The sequence below is a fragment of the Bubalus kerabau genome, chromosome 15 (assembly GCF_029407905.1).
Source record: "Bubalus kerabau isolate K-KA32 ecotype Philippines breed swamp buffalo chromosome 15, PCC_UOA_SB_1v2, whole genome shotgun sequence".
Taxonomy (NCBI): domain Eukaryota; kingdom Metazoa; phylum Chordata; class Mammalia; order Artiodactyla; family Bovidae; genus Bubalus; species Bubalus kerabau.
In genome coordinates, this window is record NC_073638.1 from 7,405,606 (window position 1) to 7,421,968 (window position 16,363).

General features: G+C 38.7%; 1 protein-coding gene across 1 annotated transcript in view; it reads left to right on the plus strand.

Moving 5' to 3' along the window:
- The window catches only part of TRPC6 (transient receptor potential cation channel subfamily C member 6), a 166,280-nt gene that overhangs the window by 95,268 nt on the left and 54,649 nt on the right, over positions 1-16,363 (plus strand). Inside the window, exon 2 of the mRNA XM_055547555.1 lies at positions 12,226-13,000. Coding sequence (XP_055403530.1) covers positions 12,226-13,000 — 775 coding nt within the window. The remainder of the gene's footprint in view (positions 1-12,225; positions 13,001-16,363) is intronic.

Genomic DNA, 16,363 nt, shown 5'->3' on the forward strand with positions numbered 1-16,363 from the left:
AAAGAGAATTGATGCTTTTGAACTGTGGTGTTGTGGTAGACTCTTGAGAGTCCCTTGGACTGCAAGGAGATCCAACCAGTCCATTCTAAAGGAGATCAGTCCTGGCTGTTCATTGGAAGGACGGATGCTAAAGCTGAATCTCCAATACTTTGGCCACCTGATGCGAAGAACTGACTCACTGGAAAAGACCCTGATGCTGGAAAAGATTGAGGTCAGGAGGAGAAGGTGACAACAGAGGATGAGATGGTTGGATGGCATCACTGACTCAATGGATGTGAATCTGAGTAAACTCCAGGAGTTGGTGATGGACAGGGAAGCCTGGTGTGCTGCAATCCATGGGGTTGCAAAGAGTCGGACATGACTGAGCAACTGAACTGAATTGAAAAAATATAACAAAAACAAAAATAACAGTTTTCCCTATGTGTACCATTTCTGATCCTGATTGATCTCTGAACATTTCTTCATATGTATAGTGGAAGTAACAACACCAGCTTCACCAACTGCAGGGAAATTAAATAAAATATAATTGATAAAGAGATTGGCACATAGTAAACCTTAGTAATGATCAGTTCTTACTCTGCAGGTTCTAGTCAAATTAATTTAATATATAGATTCATAAGAGTTTATCCAGTAATTTTGTTTATATTATTCTTTCTTGAAAGATAATTGATGTGTAGGGCTTTGCAGGTGGTGCTAGTGGTAAAGAATCTGCCTGCCAATGCAGGAGATGCAAGAGGCATGGCTTTGATCTCTGGGTCAGGAAGATCCCTTTGAGTAGGAAATGGTACCAGACTCCAGTATTCTTGCCTAGAAAATCTCTTGAGCAGAGGAGCTTGGCAGGCTACAGTTCATAGGGCTGCAAAGAGTTGGACACAACTGAGCAACCAAGCATAGCACAATCAATGTATAACACTGTTAATTTTAGGTGTACAATTTAATAATTTGACATTTGTATGTATTGCAAAATGGTCACCACAATAAATTTAGTTAGCATCCGTCACAACATATAAGTGCAAATCTTCTTTTCTTGTGATGAGACTTTTTAAGATCTAGTCCCTTAGCAACTTTGTTATCTTATAACTGGTAGTTTATACCTTTGGCCCACCTCCTCCCATCTTGACCCTACTTCCTACCTCCTGCCTCTGGCAACAAACAGTTTGTTCTCTGTACTGATGAGTTTAGATTTTGGTTGTTGTTGTTATTTTGCTTTGTTTTGATGCTATATATAAGTGAAATTATACACTATTTTCCTTTCTCTTACTTATTTCACATAGCATAATGCCCTTGTCATCCACCCATGTTGTTGCAAATGGCAGGATTTTCTTGTTTTTTTTTTTTTTTTTTTTTTAATGGCTGAATAATACTCCATTGCACACATACATCATATTTTCTTTATCTATTCTTCTACCGATAAGACACTAAAGTTCTTTCCGTGTTTTGGCTAGTGAAAATAATGTTGCAGTGAATATGGGGGCACAGATACTCTTTTGAAATAACAATTTCATTTTTTCTGAATATATACCCAAAAGTGGGATTACTGAATCATATGGGAGTTCTATTTTTAATTTTTCGAGGAACTGCCATACTGTTTTCCATAGCAGCTGCACCAATTTACATTTCCAACATTGCATATGTGTTTTAATCTTATTTATATAACTTTTCCTTACAAAGCTAGAAAAAATAGTAACTATACAGTGAACTAACAACTTTACTTGACACAATTGGTATGCTAAAAATCAAGCTCTACCAAATTGCGATATTTCATTCTCACTGATATTCATGGACTGTATAGTCCATGGGGTCACAAAGAGTTGGACATGACTGAGCAAATTCACTTCACTTCACTTCATTATCACTGATGGTGGACAAATATATTTGATTTTATTACAAGTAAAAATTACTTTCAAATGCAATAGAATAATAATAACAAAACTATTTTTTGAACACTTATTATTAGTAAGTAGTAAATGCTTTACATTCTTTACCTCATTGAGAATAGTAAGAGTACTTATTATATAAGGTGGTTAAGATTACTTGAGTTAAGACTTGAAGAACACTTGTTACTATGCTGGGTCTATAACTGATATTTCCAAATAAAATACATAGTTTTTTAACCCTCCCAGCAATCCTGTGAATGGGATAGTTATCATCTTTATTTTGGAGGAAGCCAGGGAGTCAACAAATTGGCACATCAGAACCTGACTCCATAGCTGGTTATTCTAGCATTTGTATTTAAACCACTGTGAATCTGAAGTATTTAATGAAAATGTATGATTTGATCACAGGATGAGGAAGAAAATGTGTAGCTTTGCAAAGTCTGATGTTGCTGTACTAGGAATGGTAAAGGACACAGTTTTATAGATTAGTTTTGAAAGTCATTGGGGGCAATATTTACTTATTTATGGTACTTTGAAATACTTTGCCTTATATTTCTAAGGAACCAGCCTATTAAAAAGAGAACACTGAGGATTATTGGGTGGCTAAACTGCTAAAGAATCTGCCTGCAATGTGGGACACCTGGGTTCGATGCTTGGGTGGGGAAGATACCCTGGAGAAGGGAAAGGCTTACCCACTCCAGTATTCTGGCCTGGAGAATTCCATGGACTGTATAGTCCATGGGGTCCCAAAGAGTCGGATACGCCTGAGTGACTTTCACTTTCACTAAGTTGTATCAAGTGAGTATATAAAAATTGGTTGATTTAGCCATGTGACTATTTTAATATTTAGACATAAAATTATCTTATCCCACAAATTCATGATCTAAAAATCTGATGTGTTGCTGGATTACATCCTTCTGGATGGGAGAAATCCTAAATGAATAGACATTCATTTTGTAGGAAGTTTAGCAAGTATGGTTATATCTACAGAGTAGTCTGTCTACTTTGCCCTCAGCTACCTGAATGATGCAGGAACATTATGAGAAGTTACCCTTACTTGGTGAATACAGGATGTACTTTTCAAAATTTAACTCCCTGCCAGCACAGGAAGCTTGTGCAGTATGGTTGTTACACACTTGGTTATTGAGGATAAATGACATTCTAACTGTATAGTAAAAAAATTAGTTATTGATATGGAGTAAAAATTGGAGTGGGAAATGGCAATCCACTCCAGTATTATTGCCTGAAAAATTCCATATATAGAGGAGCATGGTGGGCTGCAGTCCATGGGGTCGCAAAGAGTTGGATATGACTAAGCACATGCACGGGAGAAGGCAATGGCACCCCACTCCAGTACTGTTGCCCAGAAAATCCCAAGGATGGAGGAGCCTGGTGGGCTGCAGTCCATGGGGTCGCTAAGAGTCAGACACGACTGAGTGACTTCACTTTCTACTTTCATGCATTGGAGAAGGAAATGGTAACCCACTCCAGTGTTCTTGCCTGGAGAATCCCATGGACAGAGAAGCCTGGTAGGCTGCAGTCCATGGGGTCGCACAGAGTCAGACATGACTGAAGTTACTTGGCAGCAAGCACATGCACACAGATACACATGGAATAAAATAGCTTTGGAAGCTCCTAGAAATATGACAAAACAGGATGCTCTCCATTAATTTTTCTTTTCATACATGTTTCTTTCTATTACTTATTCATTCATGTGTAGATTCACAGACATTATAGGCACAGCTTGTGCCTGACACTGGAAAGTGAAGATGAAATGGGGCTTTAAGAGCACATGTATACAAGAAGGGTAAGACAAACACAGTCAAGGGACGAAGAGAAAAGACTGGAGCATTATTTAGGAACAGTGCAAGCAAGAATGAAGTCCAGAATACGATGAAGATTAAAACAAAACTAAGGCAATGAAAGTAGTAAGGAAAAAAACAAGGGAAGGTCAATCTGTCATTTTGGGCACATGGTACAAATTTAAGAGATTACATTGAGGAAAGGAAAGCCATTTAATGACTACTTAGCTTCCACCTTGTTTATTAAACAGACATCTTCAAGCTGGAAAGCTTTGAACAATTATAGTTAAGAAGGATTTAATTTCCATAAAGCTTAAGGCATCAAAGTACCTTAAGCTGAATTGCGTGAGTCACCGATTTCATAGTAACTCTGCAAAGTTACATTATTCCCCCAGCTCCCCAATTTACCCATTTAATAGCACTGGGTGCTCAGAGAGGTGATACAGCTAGTAAATGGCCCAATCAGGATCCCCAACAAAATCTGTCTTTCTCCAAAGCAGTGTTCTTCCCAGTACTTGCAAGAGCTCCCCAGACTTGCCTCAAGTTCTTTAGATCCCTAAAGATTTAATTCTCAGCAGCCATGTATGTGTCCTTAATTTTTCCAAACTTGTGCACTTGAATTATGTAACCTCCAAATGCCTCAGAACAAAGCCCCTTGAGCTAGAGACCTCACAGTTGAGTTCTGAAGCTTGAATCTCCTAAAATTAAATTATTAGCTTTTTACCTTAGAGTTATCTAAATTTTCATCTTTTTGCCTAAGGCATACATCCTAAGTGTTGAACTAAGATTAGCAATGGAACCCAGACCCCAGCTTCTAAATCCTGAGTCCTCAACCTTCAATTAGACTGAGCCAGGAATAAGAAGACCCTTGGGGGAGAGAACTCCAGTGCATTCCAGACATAATGGACATCTTTCCCCTCTGAGAAATTAGAGGGTGGGAGAGTGAGGTCAGAGAATCAGTTCCCCTGATTTTTTCTCGAGGGTTGGCTATTACCCTCAACTAAAGGCCAGAAACACTGTCAAGTGGGCCTTGCCTTAGAGTTACCCTATTTAACTGCTTCTAACTTTTCCTCCTTTCTCCCCGGCAGTCTGAAGCCTCCCTTGTCCTAGACCAAGTACTTCAAGGCACCATGGTGGATTTCCCCAACTCCTGCCGCACAGTCCTAGTATCTCTTCATTAAAGTCCTCAGATTACCCAATTTAAGTATTCTTTTTCCTGCCCAGAATCTGTCTTATATAGAAGTTATTTTGGAATAGGAAAATATGCTTGTATAATACACAGGACTGTGATGGCTGTTGATATTGAGGCAAAGGGCTTAAAACTCTTTGGTGAGATAATTGGGATATATTTTGCTTGTATTAAACACAAACTTTTAATATCTCCAAGAGTACTCTGTCAAAACAAATAAAAATAAATCCATGGGCATTCTTTCTTTGAAAGAGCATTTCAAAGAAGGATGGCATGACACATGAAATAAACTACAAGCTAAAGGCTGAAAAGAAACAATGACATTTCAGATTTAGTTGTTTTAAAAAAATTCTATAACTGTTCCAGTATTTACTCATGTTTTCATTCTCTCACATAGTTTGGTTTCTAATGTATATAAATGAGGTGTCAATTGGTGATAAAAATAAACAAAAATACATAATATGCACAAGACATTTTTCAGTCACATTTTTGCTGGCTTCCACCTAAAAGTGACAAGCAGTTCAGGCCTCTATCATTTTGCAGAATACTGAAGCAGTGGTGTGATATAGTGTGACTAATCACATAGAAAGTTAGTGTTTGATGGACTAGGAAGAGTCCATGGGGTTAGCGAAGCTAACTGAATCAAAATAAAGAACTGTTATCTTGAAAAGTACCTGGAGGATAAAGGGATTTCATAATATGTTGTGAGGATAGGTGGTTCTGCTCTATGTGTGGTGCCAAGGGTAGACAAGGGAAACAATAGAGGTGAGATAATATTAGTTTTTTAAGGACAAAAGACTCCACTTCTGGATCATGGACAAGTCACAAAGATGCCACTTTTAAAAATATGCCTTTCAATTTTCTTTGTTCCCTATTGAACTTGCCACTTATTTGAAATGAATATAATTATTATACGTACTCCAGGGCACATTATGACTCAATCTTCATGTTGTGTTCCTTTTATCTTTTTTGGTAGAGTTGTATATCCTAGTGATTTGCTGTTGGCTTAATAGCAAATAAACAGGCTTTGGTTTTTATTCCTGTGACAAGAGGGGTTCATGCATTTGATGTTATGTCTGGAGTGTTTGCAGTGTGCCTTTCTGCTAAGCACTGGGAATCCAGTGTGGAATAAGGCAAAATAGTCCTTGTTCTCATGGGAGAAAGGGAAACCGCTACAGTTGTTTATTGCCCCCTCAGCCCCAGGGGAAGGACCAGAGGAAGCCCCAGAGGAAAGTGTGCGGCTAGAGATTAAGTAGAGTAAAGACAGTTTCATTACAAAATCAGAATAAAATTACTTTTTATCATTTATCCTCCTAAAGTAGTATGCAAAATTGCTAGTTGAGTTTGTTGTTAACCTCTAATTATCCACATCTAATTTTTTCTGTGGATAATTGTGCACGTAATAAAATATACATCCTAGAATTGTTTAATTTTCACTTTCCTATAAGACGTCTTAAAGTCTACTCTTGTGGCTCTTCCATGCTGCCTGGAATAGTTACATGCCATTTATGGTTTCAGCACTTCTGCTTTAGCAGAATTGTGCTTTATTTAAATATTTCAAGGATTTTTGAAGCAAAAAATAAAAGTGAAGATAGATACTTAACATGGAGCTTAGTTTGTAGGGGAGCAGTTCCATTTGATAAAAGTGTATCATATTTGAACAGGATGTAGAAAATTACTGCACATGTTCTGGCTTCAAACACATTGTCCATTTGACTCAGAAGCTAATTTGCATTGCTGGCATTTTCAGTGGAGATGGGTTATTCCATTTCTCCCTATCTAGGACAACAGGCATCATTTAGCCAACAAAAATAATCATAAAAATGAGGTATGTAAAAAAAGTTGTTTCCTTGACCTAATCAATATTTGAGTAGTATGGAGGCAGTGACTATTTATACTATTTCCTAGAACTGGTATTTATGTATTGTGATAAAGCAAATTATAAAAATATGATCACAAAAATGTAGGTTACTAAACATCCAACCATGCTAAATATGGCTAAAGGGTTGAAGAAAAAAAATCTTAATAAATATTTTTCTTAAATACAAGAACCCACTTTTAAAGTGTGCACTTAAGGTGGAATGAAAATGTCTCTTTTGTTAACATAATGCTTTGGGCTATTGTTCCTATTTCTAGTAGACAGTTTTTCTAGGTTACATTTGCAATTAATATACAGTTCTACAATATAGCCTTGTAAAATCCATTCTCAAAGAGGTAATTTAATCTAGCAATGTCTAGTATCTTTCTTGAAAGGCTTCAAATATTTGTCATTTAAAAAGCTGTTACACATTTTGCTTTTGTGTTTGACACTTAAGGATTAAGCATCACTTGTGACGAAATGCTATACATAGAGCCTTTTGTTGCTTCTTTACACTGCAGTTGAGGAAGGCAAAGTGAAAGTGAAAGTCATTCAGTCTTTGAATTCTCCAGACCAGAATACTGGAGTGGATAACCGTTCCCTTCTCCAGGGGATCTTCCCAACCCAGGGATCGAACCCAGGTCTCCCGCATTGTAGGCAGATTCTTTACCAGCTGAGCCACCAGGGAAGCCATTGAGGAAGACAAGGAGACAGCAAATCATGCATTTTGTCAACATGCAAATACTTTCCCTTTATCTCACTACTCATGCAAGGACTACTGCCTTCATTCTGCCTGTCAGAGTTATCTTCCTAAAACAATCATAAATGCCTCTATAAACATTCTGTATCTGGCTTTCCTGTGGCAGAGTGCTAAGAAAATGATGATGATCCAAGCCTTTTTATAAAAAGATATCTGAAATCTATGTCACTGCATATGATTAAAATTTGTGATAGAGACAGGAGAAGCTTTAAAACTGAAGAAAACATTTTCTCTGGAACTGTCTTTACTGTTCTTCAAAAGGATGAAAGTTATAGGTATGAAAATCATAATAGTTTAGAAGGAGATTGGATATATCCTTAGTGGCTTGCCAGGGTAGAACTTGCCATTATTCATATTAATAACATTAAAGTCATAAAATTAGAAATTTAGAATGAAAGGTGTCACAACTCAGGCTTATTCTACCTCAGTGTAATTCAATGCATGAAGCAGGGTACCCAAAGCCAGTGCTCTGGGACAACCCAGAGGGATAGAGTGTGGAGGGAGGTGGGAGGGGGTTCAGGATGAGGGAGACACATATATACCTGTGGCCGATTCATGTTGATGAATGGCAGAAACCATCAGAATATTGCAATTATCCTCCAATTAAAATAATAAATTAATTTAATAAATAAATAAATCTCAAGTACTCTTAGGTGACAACTTGGTCCCAGATTATGTAGATTAAAGCACTCTTGATAATTACAAGAATAGCCTAAAATATTACATGGACGTCAAGTGGGAAAGCAAACAATATTATTAGAACTTGAACATTTCCATTTAAATGCTTTCCACTTTCATATTTTCAATTGAGCCTAGAAGTAATTCTGTAAAATAGACTGGAATAATTATTTCTGCTGATCTTATGGAAGAAAAAGAACAACAAAGAGGCTTGGTTCTTGGCCTTTTGGTACTTGGTACTATTTTGTGTCAATTCTGTGTCTTTTTATTTTTGTTACACAAAAACCTTTCTTGCACTCCTATTAATTTAATCTCACTTCTATAAATCCCCTGATCCTAGCTCTTTTCTCCTTTAATTTTACAGTTTTCTTTCTCAGAGCATTAATCATGTTCAGGAGATGTCTCCCCTCTCCCTGATTTTTGAGCTTCCTCCTATCTACAACAGAATCTATGGAAAGTAATATATACAGAAGAGAAGAGAGGAAGTGAAAGGCTAAAGAGGTTATTAGAAGCCAGAAAAGTGACAGAAAAAATTACTTTCTCTTTTAAAAGACATTAGAAATAATATTTATTTTTAAAAATTGAAAATAATATCAACTAAGGATCACTAGTTACTTGAGGCAAAACTTTAATATAAAGTATAAAACAAACATAAAATAGAAATATAAAAATAAGCATAAAAAAGGAATAGGAGTAAATTCCCTGAAGTGTTCTGATCTGTGTCAGAGTCTTTATCACTGATGTCCCCAGAATTAGATACTGTGTTTTCAAAAGCAGGAAAAGGTATTATTTTTTTTTAATGTGAGGAATAAAAGATATCCTTGCAAATTAAAAAGTAATAGCAGAGGAAAAATTTACAAAAGATATATTAAAGTGGAAGAAATATCTCAGAGTACTGTACAAAAAGATAAATAATTGGAAAATAGAGAAAAAAGAAGAAAATAAAGGATATTCCAGAATTACCAACATTCAAAAAGAAGGAGTTCCAGAAACAAAGGACCCTGTAGACAAGAATAAAAAATATCAAAGAGTGTTCTGTTTATGTTTTCTTCTAAGAGTTTTACAGCATCTGGCCAAAATTGAAGCAAGGTTTTTTTTGTGTTTTTTTTGACCCATCTTCTAGAGTAATGAAAATAAAAACAAAAATAAACAAATAGGACCTAATTAAACTTAAAAGCTTTTGCATAGCAAAGGAAACCATAAACAAGATGAAAAGAGAACCCCTCAGAATGGGAGAAAATATTTGCAAATGAAGCAACTAACAAAGGATTAATCTCCAAAATATACAAATAGCTCATGTAGCTCAAAATCAGAAAAACAAACAACCCAATCAAAAAATGGGCAGAAGATCTTAATAGACATTTCTCCAAAGAAAACATACAGATGGTCAACAAATACATGAAGAAATACTCAGCATCACTAATTATTAGAGAAATGCAAATCAAACTACAGTGAGATATCACCTCAAGCCATCAGAATGACAATCACCAAAAAAGCATGGGGGGTGTGTGTGTGTGAGAGAGAGAGAGAGAGAGAGAGAGAGAAGGGTGTGAACATAGGGTGGGAGATTGTGAAAGTGACCTAAATATTCAACTTTCACAATGGGAAGTCTGTAGGTAATACCAAATCTGGAAAATTAAGAAATAGCAATATTACCAAGTTATATGATGTAAGGATTTAAATGATAAAATAATCAACTAAAATAGTTGAAATGTATTTCCTCTAAATATCAGGATGTGGAGAAAATGAAGAATAAGGGCCTGCTATTTTCTGTAACAAGCTTTTCAAGTCTTTCAGCATGCACATGCATGGCTTGGATGCAGGTTAAAATGGAATTGGAAACAAAACAATAGCTATAGAAATAAAAATAGATGCAATAAATAATTCCCTTATTATAGTACTTTAATAAAAGCTATATATACATTATTTAAATATCAGTCTTAAAAATTATGGAGAGGTGAGAGGGAGGCTCTAGAGGGAGGGGATATATGTATACTTTTGGCCGATTCACAGTATTGCATGGCAGAAACTAATGCAATATTTTAAAACAATTATCCTCCAATTAAAGATCTTAAAAGATTACTAGTATCATAACATGTTTGGCTATGGCCTCGATATAATTTTAAAGAATTTACATAGCTGTCATTTCAGTAAAACAACTTGGTTAGTTTTAAGAGGCTGTGAATGGTTACACTGTTGAACAAAAATTTCTGAAAAAATTTTGTGAATATGGTAGAACATTCTTCAAGCTCCTCGTTGCTAAGTCACTTCAGTCATGTCCAACTCTGTGTGACCCCATAGACGGCAGCCCACCAGGCTCCCCCATCCCTGGGATTCTCCAGGCAAGAACACTGGAGTGGGTTGCCATTTCCTTCTCCAATGCATGAAAGTGAGAAGTGAAAGGGAAGTCGCTCAGTCGTGTCCAACTCTTCGCGACCCCATGGACTGCAGCCTACCAGGCTCCTCTGTCCGTGGGATTTTCCAGGCAAGAGTACTGGAGGGGGGCGCCATTGCCTTCTCCTTGGAGAGACACAACCTATTTCTGAGCTGCAGACTTTTGCTAACTCCTTTGGGATCATACTGCCATGGTCAACATTGCCTGGAGCTTTGGTATTAAGATGGACAAGGGTTAGTTTGGAAAGAAAGTTAGCTTCTCTAGGCCTGGCCTGATAGAAAGGGAAGATGGTTTATGGGGTCTTTGGGTCTATTTAAATTCTCTTCATACAGGGAAATTTGTGAGTCTTTGAAGGAGGATGACTTTTGGAACATTTATAAAGATCTGTGACATCAATCATCAGTCACACTTTTCTTCATTTCATACTCCCCCATAACCTGGCTCTTTCATATTCTGCAGGAACTTATCCTTGTTGGGTTTCCAGTTAGTGATAGTGACACAGGTTCAAGCTCAAAAAGACCTTAAGACATGAAGTTGTGAATCACTAGAGAAAAAAAATCCCCATTTTAGCATTTCCTTCAGAGGGAGTATCACTTTTTCTGATCACAGAGTGAAAGCCAACATAGAAGGCTGGCCACCCTTTTGATCCTTCCCATTTAACACCTGGATCACAGCTTTTCAGGTTTCCAGTGATTTTTAGAATAATGCCTAGCAGAGTCCAACCCATTTATTTTCCCTGTCAATGAAACCCACACTGTGGCATTTAATTGATCCCTCTGCTGGAGGAAGCTCCCCACCTGTACCTGGCCTTGTCCCACTCTCACACTCTCTCACACTTTTCTTCCCACTTAACACCGGATCACAGCTTTTCAGGTTTCCAGTGATTTTTAGAATAATGCCTAGCAGAGTCCAACCCATTTATTTTCCTAGTCAATGAAACCTTCTCCGTGGCATTTAATTGATCCCTGTGCTGGAGGAAGCTCCCTGGCTGTACCTGACCTTGTCCCACTCTCCCCAAATACACTGTCACGCTTGACTTCTATGCTTCCATTTTCAGCACATCATTTCTCTAGGAAGGTAGACTAGATGCCCCTGTGGTAGGTTTCTCATGACAGTTAAACAGCTAATAATAGTAATGAACTAATTGCCCATTTCTCCCTTTGGACTATAAGATTTATAAGGACAGAAACTTTATTTTGTTTTCACTACTGCTTTGTCCACACCTTATATAATGCCTGGCCCTGGCATAGGAGGGACTCAATAAATATATGTTGACTTGAGTGGATTTGTTATTTTCCTACTTATTTTTTATATTTTCACACACTATGTCATAATGGCAACATTTTGGTCTTTCTTTATCTATACCACCTGTAAATGAAAAACACATATTAATCTGTATGTGCACGTCACAGAGAGATTAAGGGAACTGCTTGAACCTCCACCCAAATTAAAATGTTAAAATCTGCAAAATGCTTGACTTTCTAAAAAGAGAAATTCTTGGAATCCATTAACAAATAAATGTGTCTTCATTTGTATTATAGTTGGTCTAGAGATGATGGGACAACATCTAATATGCTTGAGGACTGCATTAGATGAATGGCAGGTCATTTGACACACTAAAATGCTCTTAATGTAATTTGTTCACAATCTTTCTATTTTATTACAGCCGGGGCACCGACAATAGACTGACCCATCGGCGGCAGACAGTTCTCCGTGAGAAGGGGAGACGGTTAGCTAACCGAGGACCAGCGTACATGTTTAACGACCACTCAACAAGCCTATCTATTGAGGAGGAACGCTTTTTAGATGCAGCTGAGTATGGCAACATCCCAGTGGTAAGGAAGATGTTGGAAGAATGCCTCTCACTCAATGTCAACTGTGTGGATTACATGGGCCAGAACGCCCTGCAGCTGGCAGTGGCTAATGAGCATCTGGAAATTACAGAACTTCTTCTCAAGAAAGAAAATCTCTCACGCGTTGGGGATGCCTTGCTTTTAGCTATTAGTAAAGGTTATGTTCGGATTGTGGAAGCCATTCTCAGTCACCCAGCTTTTGCTGAAGGCAAGCGGTTAGCAACAAGCCCCAGTCAGTCTGAACTCCAGCAAGATGATTTTTATGCATATGATGAAGACGGGACACGGTTCTCCCATGACGTGACCCCCATCATTCTGGCTGCCCACTGCCAGGAATATGAAATAGTGCACACCCTCTTGCGGAAGGGTGCTCGGATCGAACGGCCTCATGACTATTTCTGCAAGTGCAGTGAATGCAACCAGAAACAGAAGCATGACTCCTTCAGCCACTCCAGATCTAGAATTAATGCCTACAAAGGCCTGGCGAGCCCAGCTTACCTGTCATTGTCTAGCGAAGACCCAGTCATGACAGCTTTAGAGCTTAGCAATGAGCTGGCAGTGCTGGCCAACATAGAGAAGGAGTTCAAGGTAGGTTTTTAACAAGTTGGAGTCAAGGTGAATTTATAAGCTTCCACTATGTACTCACACTCTGTTAGGCATCATAGATAGTAGGCAATTTTATATATTTGATTCAACAAGTTCTTTATTATGTAGAGTAAAAGTTGTGGTTACTACCATTTGGAGATGATCTACTATAAACTAGACATTTTGCATTTATTATGTCTGATACCTATTACAACCTTGGGAAGATCTTAGTTCCTTTTCAGATGCAGAAATGGAGGTATAGAAAGGTTAAGGCCCAAGAGCCACAGCTGGTGAAATCACAGAGCTGGGATCAGAACCCAGGGATGCAGACTCTAAAACCCAGGTTCTGTCTCCTGTGAAACTCTTGTTTCTATATTCAGATCATGGTGATAGCTACTGTTGAGGTCAGAAAGATGAATAAGACAAAGGAAGTCATAGTTTGACTTGAAAGACAGATGCATGCATGCATACATATGTTATAAACAGAAATGAAACTACTAGACAGGGCTATAAGCAGAGTGCTGTAGCAGTTCAGAGAAAGCAGTATTTAATTAAGATTAGATGTCGGAGAAGTTACGTGAAAAATGGTATTTCAGCTGCATATGGCAGAATAAATAGCATATTTGAAGGCAGAGATATTTTAGGCCAAGGTAACAGCCAAAACTAAAGCTTGTAGATATGGGAGAAGTAGTCAAATATAATCACTTTACGATGTTGTATTCATGTCTGCTGTACAACAAAGTGAATTGGCCATATGCATACATATACCCCCTCCCTTCTGAATCCCCCTCCATCCCCTTGATCGCACCCCTCCAAGTCATCACAGAGCACTGAGATGAGCTCGCTGTGCTTTGATGAGATCCCACTAGCTACCTGTTTTATATCTGACGTATACACAAGGTAGTGCACATATGTCAGCGCTGCTCTCTCCACTCATCCCACCCTTCCCTTCCCGCCCTGAGTCTACATGTCCTTTCTCTATGTCTGTGTCTCGTTCCTGCCTCAAGGGAACTTTGAGCAATCTCTAAATAAGAGGTAAGTGGGGAGACACGCTGTCAGACCTTGCCATTGTCTGCATGGTTTGTGCTTCATTTGGAGAGGGTGAAAGTTCAGATTCCTAGTCCGAGGTCACACACTTATACACACACATCTTTAAATTTCCTCCACAGGTTATCTGACCTTTCCTATAGTGCTTATCATGTTCTGCTGTATGATACTATTTAGGGTGGGCTTTTCTTCTTTACTCAGCTATATACTGCTTGGAATCAGGTCTGATTCATCAAATACAGTATTACACAAAGATGAATATTGGTTTCATTTTCTCTATCCTGTATGCTGTGAGAAAGCATGTCTCTCTATTCCATACCTTGGGGTCTCTCCTGTGCAGTTTTTTGGTGCCTCTGTCACTGAAGGAACACAGCAAACCCCAGCCTAGCATGTGTCTCTCCCCGGGTCCTATCTGTCCAGGTGAGGAGGGCAGGTCACCAGTGACTGAAGCCTTCCAATGGCCCCCAGCATGGAGGATGCTGCTTTTCCTCTAGCTCCCTGGCAGCTGAGGATGCAGGACAAGCAGATGATCTCTTCCAACAATGTCACATTCTTTCCTACTTCTCACTTTGCTCCCAGAACTCAGGGAGGCAGGGAACTACGCTATCTTGGAAATCTGATAAATATGATCTTCAGTTCAGTTCAGTCGCTCAGTCATGTCCGGCTCTTTGCAACTCCATGAATCACAGCATGCCAGGCCTCCCTGTCCATCACCAACTCCCAGAGTTCACTCAAACTCATGTCTAACGAGTCGGTGATGCCATCCAGCCATCTCATCCTCTGTCGTCCCCTTTTCCTCCTGCCCCCAATCCCTCCCAGCATCAGGGACTTTTCCAATGAGTCAACTCTTCGCATGAGGTGGCCAAAGTATTGGAGTTTCAGCTTCAGCATCACTCCTTCAAAAGAACACCCAGGACTGATCTCCTTTAGGATGGACTGGTTGGATCTCCTTCCAGTCCAAGGGACTCTCAAGAGTCTTCTCCAACACCATAGTTCAAAAGCATCAATTCTTTGGCGCTCAGCTTTCTTTACAGTCCAACTCTCACATCAATACATGACCACTGGAAAAACCATAGCCTTGACTAGATGGACCTTTGTTGGCAAAGTAATATCTCTGCTTTTCAATATGCTATCCAGGTTGGTCATAACTTTCCTTCCAAGGAGTAAGTGTCTTTTAATTTCATAGCTGTAATCACCATCTGCAGTGATTTTGGAGCCCAAAAACATAAAGTCTGACACTGTTTCCACTGTTTCCCCATCTATTTCCCATGAAGTGATGGGACCAGATGCCATGATCTTTGTTTTCTGAATGTTGAGTTTTAAGCCAACTTTTTCACTCTCCACTTTCACTTTCATCAAGAGGCTTTTGAGTTCCTCTTCACTTTCTGCCATAAGGGTGGTGTCATCTGCATATCTGAGGTTATTGATATTTCTCCCGGCAATCTTGATTCCAGCTTGTGCTTCTTCCAGCCCAGAGTTTCTCATGATGTACTCTGCATAGAAGTTAAATGAGCAGGGTGACAATATACAGCCTTGATGTACTCCTTTCCCTATTTGGAACCAGTCTGTTGTTCCATGTCCAGTTCTAACTGTTGCTTCCTGACCTGCATATAGGTTTCTCAAGAGGCAGGTCAGATGGTGTGGTATGCCCATCTCTTTCAGAATTTTCCACAGTTTACTGTGATCCACACAGTCAAAGGCTTTGGCATAGCCAATAAAGCAGAAATAGATGTTTTTCTGGAACTCTCTTGCTTTTTCAATGATCCAGCAGATGTTGGCAATTTGATCTTAAAATTTATATTTAATTTTTTGAAACTTACTGCTTAGGGTTCAACATTTCTGTTTCTGTAATTGTATCTTTGTTTACACGATACTCTAAACCATTCTTCATTCACTCACTTGCTTACATCTTCTGAGCCCATGGTTGTAGCAAATATTGTTCTGGGAAGAGTCAAGAATGAGGGTGGAGATATCTCACAGCACAAAGACAGTTCAGTCAATAACCCTGCCCTCAATTAACTTGTAATTTAATAGGAGAGCAAAGACCTGTGTGAAATAACTGTAATATAAGACATGACCTTGTGGAATGAGGGGTGGGCTGGTAGGGCCAAATGTGAAAGAATCACATCTAATCGGAATGCGAATTTTTCATTGTCCCTAAATGCACTGCATTGGAGAAGGCAATGGCACCCCACTCCAGTACTCTTGCCTGGAAAATCCCATGGATGGAGGAGCATGGTAGGCTGCAGTCCATGGGGTCACACAGTCGGACACAACTGAGCGACTTCACTTTCACTTTTCACTTTCATGCATTGGAGA